Source organism: Podarcis gaigeae, assembly GCF_964106915.1.
Source record: "Podarcis gaigeae genome assembly, chromosome: 5".
NCBI lineage: Eukaryota > Metazoa > Chordata > Lepidosauria > Squamata > Lacertidae > Podarcis > Podarcis gaigeae.
Genome location: NC_139681.1, coordinates 47,679,569 through 47,692,338, shown reverse-complemented (window position 1 = coordinate 47,692,338; position 12,770 = coordinate 47,679,569). Strand labels below are relative to the sequence as shown.

At 40.3% G+C, this 12,770-nt stretch overlaps 1 protein-coding gene across 1 annotated transcript in view; it reads left to right on the top strand.

The window, feature by feature from the left end:
* Positions 1-12,770, top strand: part of WDR11 (WD repeat domain 11) — a 50,364-nt gene that overhangs the window by 15,545 nt on the left and 22,049 nt on the right. Inside the window, exons 8-12 of the mRNA XM_083741204.1 lie at positions 312-507; positions 1,327-1,430; positions 1,612-1,788; positions 3,638-3,722; positions 9,769-9,875. Coding sequence (XP_083597330.1) covers positions 312-507; positions 1,327-1,430; positions 1,612-1,788; positions 3,638-3,722; positions 9,769-9,875 — 669 coding nt within the window. The remainder of the gene's footprint in view (positions 1-311; positions 508-1,326; positions 1,431-1,611; positions 1,789-3,637; positions 3,723-9,768; positions 9,876-12,770) is intronic.

Here is a 12,770-nt window from a genome sequence, read left to right as displayed (position 1 = left end):
AGACATGAACAGGGTATGAAAGACATAAAGCTGTAGATGTGACAAATGTACCCTAAACCCTCACATTCTAAATGTCTTTTTAGTAATTAGTTACTATGTCTTTATTATGTAAATCCTCCAGTGCACTGACCTGCCTCTGTTTCAAATCCCCCAATATTTTCTGTACCTCTATATTATTAAAAATAATGTCCGTTTATATCATACTAAAGATGTAACAGTGGTAACCAGCAGAATTAGCACAAGAGCCCAGCGGTTGCTGCATTTGACTGAAAGCTGTGCGTATCTGATATCTCATGTTTTGACATTTGCAGAACCTGACCCCATTCAGGAGCTGGTCTATGACTTACGAAGTCAGTGTGATGCCATCAGAGTTACCAAGACCGTTCGCCCCTTCACTATGGTGTGCTGTCCTGTGAATGAAAATTCTGCAGCTCTCATAATCAGTGATGGTAGAGTAATGATATGGGAGCTGAAGTCCACCATTTCAGGCCGAAGTCAACGGACTAGGTAACCTTACTGAATGTTCGGGGTTTTTTTTTAATTAGTAGTTTAAACACAAGGACTTGACAATGCTGCTTCATTTCTAATGTTTATAACCATGTTGTTTAGTACAACTTTCTGCAACAAGGGTTGTTGTTCAGCAAAGCTGCCATTTAAAATGAGCAGCCAGATGACTATGGCTAATAGGGATGTGGCATACATAACGTCTGACAAGACTTGTATATGATTTATACTAATGTTGTGTGTATTAGGCCACAATTAATAGGCTTATTGCACCTGTGTGATACAGCATGGGTTGTCATCTTGTTTCATGTATTGTTCTTGGTAATAGTGGTGCTGTTTTCTCTCACCTTCAAAATCAGTGTTGACATAAAATGAGCTCCCTCATTCTTAAAAGATCTCAGTTAGCTCCTCAATATCATTCCATCAATTTAAATAGGCATGATCACAACAAGCTATGTCTGTACAGAGGACAAACTTGTATATAGCAGAGAGATGCAGCATGTTGATGTCATCTGTACATGAGGCACTCTAAGGGATCTCAGTTGACACAGAATGGGGAAACCAGCCATTAATTGCAACAGTGCAGTAATGTGCTATGTTTTACTTTTGCCCCTGGACATGAATGCCATTTGTTTCATGAAGGAATACCATCAGGGTGGGGGACTAATCAGTTGTTAATTCCAGCCACTGAGAATCAAGGATGCTCCTTTTTGTAGAAAAGGAACCTTTCTGCATAGGTCATCCTGGATTCTGTTTGGCGGTCAGGCTAAAGCATGATAGAACGTTCCATTCTTCAGTTTTATTGTAATTGTCTTTTTGCAGCAATTCAACTGCATCACCTTTGTACTCGCCAGTCTCATTCTGTGGAATACCTGTTGGGGCATCTCAGAATAAACTTCCAGACCTGTCACTGGATAATATGATAGGTAAGAGTATGTGAGCCATAACAGTCTTCTATATTTTACTTCAGCTTTGGTAACTAATTTAGCTTGCTATAGTATTCTAAAGCAAAAAGCTATGTTTCACAGTTTTGAGATGGGTAATTGCTTATGGCCAAATCATGCATCATGAAATCTATTTTGCTTTTTCTGTTATATTGTACATCAGGGCAAGGCACACTTTCTACTGAAGAGCAACAAAAAAGTTACTGTTTGCAAGAAGTGCATTTAAAGTTCCTGCTAACGGGGCTTCTTTCAGGACTCCCTTTGCCTCCCTTTGCTATCCGCATGTGCCCACCTCTCACCACAAAAAACTTAAAACAGTATCAGCCTCTCCTTGCTGTCGGTAAGTGTCTTAAACAGTACAGTTGAATATATTGCTCAGTTTGACTTTTTGCAGTGATACGTTTGTATGATAAACTTTTTGTCAGTCTGGGGACTATTGCTGTCTGAAATAGCATGCCCTTGAGTTGCTTGAATTACTTCCCAGAATAAATGCTGTCTTAAAAGAGATATGAAAAGTTTTTCCTGTTCTTAGATATTCCTGCCATATATATTATTAATTTTGTGATTTGTATCCCATTCGAAGACAAACGTTTAGTGTGGCTAAAAATGCATTTTTCCACTCATTAAAATACAAAATGCTAAAAGAGCAGTGAATTTAAATGACCCCAGCTAAATACCTGCTTACCTCTGGCTCCAAAATGCCAATCAGCACATTAAGTCCTGGCTTATGTTTTAATACAATGCATTCTTAAAACTGGTTTAGTGAGGTATTAAAATGCATCTTCTGAAAGCAATTAATGGATTCAGTGTATAATGGCTGACCTGATCCCATGCTATGTGAAGAAATCCAAATTGTGCCCACTCAGATCTTGTCATGGCTTGCCTTAGTTTTTACACAGCACAATAGATTTTTGAAGGTTCAGTACTGACGCAAGTTGAAGTTTGATGCTTACTGTGGCAAGTTTCTCACTGACTTTTTAAAGGAAGCATTTATGTATGAAATGAGTCCTAAGTTCAATGCATTCATTCTGCTTGTGTAATGACAAGGTAATAAATCAAAGTCAGTCTATCAGGATTCTGCCTTGAAGGTTACTTATGGTCTGGCACCCTCCTTACTTGAATATACAGTGGTACCTCAGTTTTTGAATGTCTTGAAAGTCGAACATTTCAGTTTTCAAATGTCAAAAACCCGGAGGTAAATGCTTCCATTTTCGAACGCACCCCGGATGTCGAATGGCTTCCGCTGAGGTTTTTTTTTTTCAATTTTCTCTATTGAATTTGCAGACCACCCTTTGAACCTAGGTTTTCAAACGTTTTGGAAGTCGAGTGGTCTTCTCTTCCAGAACAGATTATGTTCGAAAACCGAGGTACCACTGTATAAAGTCTGTCCACTTGGATTATCTTCTACCCAACTACCTACCCAAGTGCTACTATTTATGAAGTATACCTTCAGCCTTGCGAGAAAAAAGGCTGCAAAAGTCACTTGCCTACTAAGAGGCCAGTACCTTGTGTTTTAGTATTGGCTGTGGAAAAGGACAGGCTCCTTTCTCCATGGGCAACATGGAAGCCCAGGCTGGTAGTGGTGTTAGCAGCCTGGTTAAAGAAAGCAATGGAGCTTCTACCAAATGAGCAGACAGAAAAATCTGTCCCTCCACTGCCAGCCTGCTTCATTTCTTCGTTTGGTTGCAGATGAATGGACTTTCCTTCCTTCACAGCCAGCATAGAAATGTAGTTGGCTGGTGGGGGGGGGGGGGGTTGTGGAACATTCTGTCTCTCCTCCGCTAGCTCATTGAATTTCCATGCTTGCTGCAGAGAAGGAGAAGCTCCTTCCCCCTGGCCTCCTTGGACGCTACCTTTGCTAGCATAGGACTGAGAGTGGCCCATTTCACTTCTACTGCGCTACCCACTTTCCTCCATGGAAGTAGTCTATGTAGCCTATGGCTACCCAGTGAGCTCTTACACTCAAGGCTAGTGTACTTACCAGTGGATTGGGCCTAAGGTTGTGGGTGGGTGATGTAAAAGCTGCCTAGCAATCTAATCCATCACTTGAGGATGACTGACTAAAGGAAACTATGTGGAAAAATTAGTATAAGAGATTCACTTTTATGGTGGGGAGGGCAACAAAGTTGATTTTAAAATGTCAATGTGATTTCTGTAAATTTTGCAAATATTCAATTGACTCCTTGCAGGAACAAGCAATGGCTCGGTCCTGGTGTATAACCTTACCAGTGGGCTCCTACACAAAGAGTTAAGCATTCATTCCTGCGAAGTCAAGTGAGTTTCTTTAAATAGTTGTTGATTTTCTGGAGAAGGGAAGATTAAAGTGTTTAATGTTCTATAAGCAATGCTGGCATTTGGCTTAATCATAAAATAGTATGCAGGAAGATTGTTCAATAGGGTGGTTTTCTTTTGCAAATAGAGCCATAGTTCTGTGAAAACTGTTCTGCTTTATAAATATTTGAATTGGTAACTAATGTGTGTGTGTGTTGATCAAGGCTGAACACAAGACATTGAGCACAGAGAATTTCTGCCTAATGTGAGTCTGATTACAGCTATATTTATAAGGGCCATACTATGTGTGAGGCGGTTCCACAATTCTTCCTCCTGACTGCGTTTTGTATTAAACAAAAACCCCAAATGGCCATGGAAGTCTGAAAAGAGGAATGGAGGACCAGCAGCTATGGGAAGGCCATGGACTGCTGAACTCTAAACTGTCATCCCATTGTTTGTCCTGTGTCTTTGTCCCTTGTGTGTGGGGGGTAGGTGGACGTGACAAGTAGGGAAAGAGTTGCACAGTCCTTCAAACCTGCTGAAAGTCCTTCACCATTGATCTTAGGCTTACGTGGCTGCTTATTTATTTAAAATTAAAACTTCAGGATATGGAATAATAAAATGGCTGTTACAAGTAACTTGGTTGCTACGACTCTTGTGACATATTTCACTGCAGATCAATCTGTCCACGGAGACTTACTTTTGTGCTACAACTGCATTTACAAGGAGATATACAGTTATGAGATGCTGCCCTTAGGTAACAATTCAAAAGGATACAGTCTCATGCTCAGCATGTTTTGTGAGCATCTCAGTGAAATCTGAAACTAGAGTAAACCAGACTTGTTGCAAAAGCCTCCAGAAGTTACTAGTCTGGAAACATTTGTAACCTGCTCCTTTTTACTCCTATTCCACTTCATTTCCCTCCCATGGGTGCCGCTCTCATTATTATCAGGAAGTGGTGCCTTTCTGTTTCTCCCCCCCCCCCCCCCGTTTTTAATAATGGCACACCCACCAAAGGGAAGTGCTTTTGGAGACAGTTCAAGCTGCTTGAGCCAGTTCACCCAGAGTATCTCTGGGTCCACAGCTTGGGCCCAGAAGCTGGTCCACCTGGCAAAGCAATTCAGTTTCCCCCTGCTTTGCCAGCCTATTCAGCTTCTATATACCTACCGCCTGAGGAGGAGGTGAATCCACTTCCTTTGTAGCCAGTCTAGTCATTGATCTGGCTGGCAAAGCAGAGCTGTGCTCCTGCTTCACTCACCTGCATGGAACTCCTGGTCAGAGTCAAGACAGAAATAAACAAGCATGCAATTTGAATATACAATTACCCATTTGTACTTGAAGCACCAGGTGTTTGGTCACAGATATGCGGAGCTGATTGAACTACTGGTCTCTTGTACCTACATGCTGATCTTTTTTTAAAAAACAACAACAAAACTTGCCACAACCTTTCAGGATGTGGTATGCTGGGGGAAAAAATCTCTGTGACAAACATTATTTCTGTTATCTATGCACAGAGATAGCACAGTTGGTTCTGATAATGCTTTTTTCCAGGCTACAAACAAATCAGAAAGTGGTTTATGCAATACAGTACAACATGACATTTATCTGTGGCACGTGGCAGACCAAATTGCTTTGGCTTATATCACTGCTAAAGACATCAAAACACAAGAAGCAGTTAACTAAAAGTGGGTGATCATGAAAATCTGTTGTGAGCTTTATTGCCAAGTTCATATAGAGGATTTCTATTGCACACAGCAGTGTCTAGGGAAAAGCATATTTGCTTTTAATCTTTGTCTAATTTCTTTTCTCTTCCATCATGTGCTACTGTAACTTTGATATTCTGTTGCTCAGCTTTTTGAGTCTTTTGAATCCTGCCATGTTTTATATTAATATTAGAACATTTAATGCTTTAAACATTAGTGCTAATATTTCCCCAAAGTTAATTTTAAAACTATTTAAAATGCCTTATCTCATTGCAGTTTGAAAAGTGTCTTACATAATTTTATATGCTTCACTTTAAGCATAATTATACTTTCATCTTCTTCTCAGTTTAATAATTGATAATGTTAGTTTGGGCATTGGAAAAGCCCAATCTTAAATGCAATCAAGTATTAAAAAATGTTTTGAACATTTTAGAATTTAAATTAAATTTAACTGAAATTTGCACATAGCCCATAACTATTGGGACTACCTCAGAAGTGCGTGAAATAAAAAATATTTTTGTAAGGATGGAAGCATGACAAAATGCAACTGAATTTTACATTTACTAGCTACAAAACCATGGAACCTATTCATTATTAATTGTTCTGTTTTATATATAAAGTAAACAAAATATATTCTGTTTTGGGAAATAAGTTGTTATTATTCTTTATAGGTTCTGAAATTATGGATATTTTGAAAGGTAAAGGGTAAGAGTTTGAAAGCATACGAGTGCAAGTAGATAAATAGGTATCTGCAGCGGGAAGGTAAATGGCGTTTCTGGCATGGTGTTCCATTGTGCCAGAAGCAGTTTAGTCATGCTGGCCACATGACCCAGAAAGCTGTCTGTGGAAAAACGCCAGCTCCCTCAGATATTTTGAAATATATTTGTCAGTAAGCATTGTGGGACTGATTTCCAAATGAGTGCCTGCCATATATTTTCTTACCAAGTCCTGCAGAATCAAATAGAGTAAACTCCCAAGTGTGAACAGTGTGGGGATGTGGACATAGTCAGCAACCATTTGCTTTCTTTTTAAAAAGATAAATCTGCCGTATTTTCAAATTGCTCAGGCACTGTTTGCGCTCACACCAGTTTCATCCTAGCAACAATCCTGCAATGCAGATTAGGGTAGACCAGGCATGGCCCAACTTGGCCCTCCAGATGTTTTGGGACTACAGTCATACCTCGGATTGAAGTAGCTTCGGGATAAATGTTTTAGGGTTGCGTGCTGCGGCGACCCGGAAGTAAGGGAGCGCATTACTTCCGGGTTTTGCCGCATGCGCAGACGGTCAAGATGGTGTCATGCGTGGAAGTGGTGAATCGCGGCAGACGCGAGTTGGGTTCGCTTCTGGATGTGAACGGGGCTCTGAAACGGATCCTGTTCACATCCAGAGGTACCACTGTACAACTCCCACCATCCCTAGCTAACAGGACCAGTGGTCGGGGATGATGGGAATCGTAGTCCCAAAACATCTGGAGGGCCAAGTTTGGCCATGCCTGGAGTAGACTAAGAAAAAGTGAATGGCTTAGGGTTACTCAGTGAGCATCTTGCCCTTCCAGAAGGTATTCATCTAAATGGGTACCAGCTTAGTGATATCCAGAAATTGGGGATTACAATTCCCACCAGCCCCAACCAGCATGATGAAGGATGACTGGAGTTGTTGTAGTTCAAAACATCTGGATGGCAGCACCTTAGCTAGTCCTGCTCTAAAGCTCTGTGGGACTTTACTGAATGCATTGAGGGATGTGTTTGTGCATGCAGGTGCTCATTAGAACAAGCAGGTGTGTATCAGAACTGTTGAACTGATAAGCAACAATTTTAAAATAGTAAGGTGGAGGGGAAGGAGAGCCTAGTAGTTATTTCTCTTCTACAGGCCACATTTCCTCACAGAGGCTGTATGAATTTAATATTAAAAGAGTGACTTGAGTAGGTTGCCTTGGATTAGTCAGAAGTTAAGAAGTTGCAAAATTCAATATCTTTCTATTCCATAGTTAAAGTGGCTGTTACAAATTGCACTGTATATAAAAATACATGAGCCCTGCACTAAAGAAATAGGTGCAGTTCATAAAACTGGTGTTCTGTGACTACTAATTGCATTCAATGAGAGGTAGGTAGTTTTTTATGCCAACTTATCTGAAAAATGGCAATATTCCAGTAATAGATTGCTCTTGCATTAATGCTGGAACATTTGCTCTGATTTAATGCAGTGAACAAATTTCTTGCACCTTTATTCAAAGGACATTAGCGGGGAAAGGCTTTATCAAGCATTTATAAGCAGAAGTACACTTGACTCCCAATGGTTCTAAGTGGCTTTCTCCCCATCAGCATGAAACTATATTTCTCTCTCTGTGTGTGTTGTGTTTAGATGTAGCAGAATAGCCCAGAATTCCAGAACAAAAAGATTCTTCTCCCCATGACTCAGATAATAAGGAGAGGACAAAAATGGGTAATGGGTTTTGTGTGTTGGAAACTTTTTTAGTGGATTTTGTCCTCAATTAAGAATATTTGTGCCATAAATCTTAATCCTGTACGTTATATTGTACAATCGAGTACAATAAAGTGTGTACAATAGAGTACACTCATCTTAACACATCAATGCATCTAAATTCTCAGTGGGTTAAGAGTAACTCATTAAGATCACAATCTCAGGTATGTTTACTTAGGACTCAAGACAGTGCCATACACTGATTACTGTGGGGAATGAGTGTGTCAACCTGCATCTGGGAACACCTAAAGACTGCATTGTGGAACACTGCATTGTGGGAAACCTAAAGTGACCATGGTGTGTCCTACTGCAATTTGTAAAGGTCTGGTTTCAGCATCATAGGAAGCTGCCTTATCCCAAGATGTGTAGAGCCATTGACACAATTGCACTTAGGTGGCCTTGTCATCACTGTGGAGTGTGCAGGCTGCCTTGGTTCTCTAGTGAGCTGCATGCCGTGAATCAGGGGGGCTGATGCCTACAGTGCTGGTGGAGTTAACATTTGTCTGAACTTGACTTAATATAGAGGAGAGAACATTATCACGCCTATCATGTGGTGACGCTTCTCATCACCCTGGAGTTGGAGTCCTCATTTTCAGGGGACGAGGGCAAGGACTCTGAAGCCGAAAGAGAAGGGTATACAGGGCCAGCACAAAAGTGTGTCCGCTGGATCACCCATTAGTGCCTGTGCCCTGCCCTGAGAATGCAGTGTTGGCATCTGCAGAACATCTGTTTGAAGCCACTGGGAGCTGTCATTGGATTTGGAGCAAGGTGACACCAATATGCAGGAGATGCCCAGCTCATCTCTCCCTCCCATCGTAATCAGGAGAGGTGGTTTGAGTGCTAGATGCTGCTTGGAAGTGGACCAGAAGTAGAATTCTCCTAAGACAAGAAGAGGAAGAGATTGGATTTGATATCCCGCCTTTCACTCCCTTTAAGGAGTTTCAAAGCAGCTAACATTCTCCTTTCCCTTCCTCCCCCACAACAAACACTCTGTAATGTGAGTGAGGCTGAGAGATTTCAAAGAAGTGTGAGTGGCCCAAGGTCACCCAGCAGCTGCATGTGGAGGAGCGGAAACGCGAACCCAGTTCCCCAGATTATGAGACTACCACTCTTAACCACCACACCACACTGGCGTTAGTATGTTCAGAGTAACACTGGTGTTAGTATGTTCAGAGTTCTTAGCTCAAGAGGTGGGGAAATGGCCTGTTTTGGGGTTGCACTGTCTTGGAAGAAGCTGGTCCATATCTTGGCTGGGTTTCCATTTAGAACTCCCATCCTCCTCTTTTTTCAAAAGCAGCTGCACAGATTGCTAGTTTGTTTCTGGGCCTAATTCAAGGTGCTTAAAGCCCCTAAAGACTTTGGCTTGAATTCAACACCTGGTCCCGCTAGTGGAAGTCCACTCAAGTACTTCATTTAGCACAACTTCCCATTGCCTACCCCCCATTTGGCTCCATTTGACACCAGGAGAACCATCAGAAGAGTACATGGGAGGAGGAGTGGGGAGATGGTTCACTTGGGCAAGCATAAACACTTGCACTGCTAGACCATTTGTAACAGCAAAATGTTGAATTCCTCCCTTGGGCCTCAAATATCTGAAAGACTGCTTCCTTCTTTTCCATTTCAAGGGAAGGGCAAGTGGAATATACTGTAATTATTTTTTTTAAAGTAATTAAGTTTGTCTAACGTACATTTAATGTTTCCAGTTTGAGTGCTATGAAGTCCTCTATAATAATCTGTTGTATTCCCCCCCCACTCTCCTGCAGCATGCGGTTGGAGCCATATTTTCCCCACTCCATTAATCTGCAGCATTTCCTACAAATTCAGATAGTTTGCATAATGTGTTCTATATATTCTACTCCGGCAGGGGCATTGAGTGGACAAGCTTGAGCGGCTTCCTTTCCTTTGCCACATCGACTCCTAATAATCTGGGGCAGGTGAGAAACGAGCTGCAGTTGGTTGATCTTCCCACAGGTAAATATATTGTGAACCATAACCGTTGATGACAAGATAGGTGAGAAGTGATACCTGTGTAATGTAGGTTTTTTTGCAGACTCCTAGCGGTTGGCTTCATCTCCATTATAAAGACATGAGTGGAATAACCGAGCAAGGTGGCTAATGTAACTATTTTGAACTCCGAATACAAAACATTTTAGACCATGATAGCTCAGCAAGCCCCACACTCATTTCATGAATCATCTTCAGGGCATAAAGGAGAAGAAGCGTCTATGTCAGCAAAGGGTTGAATACTATTACAACTGCATATATTTTAGCTTCAACACCAATTCATACAGCACTGGGTTATAATTTCAGCTAACTCAGTAGTTTTCATACTTTATGCAGTCTTGTCCTCATTCTAAATTTACTATATTTACTGTATTTTCAACATCTCCCATTGGAGATAGCCCATTTCTCTGCATAACTTGAAGGCAATGGCCTGTAGCAGCGAGGAATGCGTAGTGCAACTCTTTCCTTCTACCAGTCTTGAAATGATTTTAGTTCACAGTTTGGACAGGGGTTTCCAATGTCTTCAACTTGGTTTACTATATGCAAGTAGTATATATTAATCTGTACATGTTTTTAAATTTGAATCAGTTGGTTGAAGGAAATGGGCTTAATGGGATTTGTTCCGTTTCCATCACAAGAATTAAAGTGTTTTGATATTTATGGCAATATCTCTTCAGATGAAGGGAAAATGTGCCATGTTTATGCAGTTTTAAAAATACTTTGAACTATAGCTGGAAGTATTCAAAAAATAAAATCAGTTATGTACACTCAATATATTCTTAGATATTTAGAAAATGTAGTTTTTGCTGTAAGTTGAGTAATTAGCTCAACCAATGAACATCATGGCTGAGCTAGATTCTATGTTCAAAAAATAATGATTTAGCCACAACACCACACTGGTTTTCATACTGATGATATAAACTTAGCAGCCCTGTGCAAACCCCATTGAAATGAATTGTGATGGCTAGGACAGTGCCTTCCATCTTCTTCGTTTTCTTAGCAACTTGGTAGAATATGCTTGCTAGTAACAAACTTCACACTATATTGTAATTACTGCAGCACATTCAGCATATTTCTCAATTTCAAAAACGTTACCCAGATGGATTATGTTTTTAAAACGTTCATACTGTTTTATAACTATGAGCTATAATGAAAGAATGTTGGTGAGTAAATGTGAAAATACTGGATCAGTTCATTTTCCTCCACAGGCAGTCTGCTATTGCTGCTTCCTGTGATGTTCTCACTAAGTAAAGAAATCTGCCACTGATAGGAAAAACAATTTTAGAAACGGCTAACGAAATGGAAATGTCCTTTCCATTTTCTGAAATAGCTTTCCCACAGTTTTTTAAATATACAATTGTATACTATTTAATATGGGGTTTGTGAAGAGGTAAGGGCAGCAAAAATAAGATTGTAATGATTTGGAAAATCTGTTCCTATTCAAGTAAGCATATTTTTTGACTTTGTGCTAGTACCCTTCTATTAAACATAGGCTGTGAATATATCCAATACTTATTGTCTTGTGTAGGAACCATGTAGTTGGAAATGATCTAACAGATCATGTATCCAACCTCCAGTAGTACCACAAATTATCTTCACCTTAAATTATCTTCAATAGATACTCATCTAATCCTTACCATAGGGCTGTTTTTTTTTAAAAAAGCACAAACAAACAAAACTAAAAATATGCAAATACTTTAAAGGGACAATTATAGGATCAGTACAGATAACCACTCCTGCCAACCTAGCAGTTCGAAAGCATGTCAAAGTGCAAGTAGATAAATAGGTACCGCTCTGGCAGGAAGGTAAACGGCATTTCTGTGCGCTGCTCTGGTTCGCCAGAAGCTGCTTAGTCATGCTGGCCACATGACCCGGAAGCTGTACGCCGGCTCCCTCGGCCAATAAAGCGAGATGAGCGCCGCAACCCCAGAGTCATTTGCGACTGGACCTAATGTTCAGGGGTCCCTTTACCTTTACAGATAACCACAATTGATACAGAGGTCATTTAAGATACCCAAATTTCTCTCACTTATGCAGAAAGATGAGTTCTGAATCAGAACCAGAAGGATATGTAATGAAGTCCCACTATATGGCATTATAATATTCCGGGACTTTTGTGGCAGTGGAAATTTTTAAATTATGAGAGAGTTTTCTGAAATAGCTATTGTCAATCTGTTCTTTTACCAGAGTGTGATGTGCAAGTCCTTTAGGTCTTTCCATTTTTGTTAAGTTGAAATATGAGCTGCTGTCAGTAGCCAGGTTGCTAAATCCTTCAGGTATTGAGTACCCACATGCTCATTCCATAAATTCTACAAAGCAAGTTCAGAAGACATTATTATATTGGTTTTACAGATTTTAGTCCTTTCCTTATAGCCATCAGACCTAAATTTAGAGACCTATGGACAGTCCCACGATAAATATTAGAAGATTTAGGTGAGATTGATTGAAAAGCAGCATAGAAATATAATTATCAATTAATCATTCACATGAATCACAAAGCAGCTTACAAACAATAAGTAACCAGTTATACCTTCAGAAATCCAGTCCTGCCTCCCTGGGGCATTTGAAGTCTTTTGTAGCTTCCTTAGGAAATTGCTGCAACTTGCAGTACCTATTACAATAGTTTGCACAAATAAGGCACATTAGAGACTTCAGGTGTTGTGCTGATTGTTCTGTTTCTGTAACTTGAAACTGATTGAGTTAGCACAACATCAGCGAGAGATCGTTGGAAAGTCTTAAATCAAAAAGACTTGGAGAACGGTGCTAAATTGCAGATTGAAATCAGAGTTTTCATCCTTGTGTAAAGCAGAGGAAAATTGGGTTTGTATAATTGAATGGCTTGGAGCCAGCATTATAGTAATG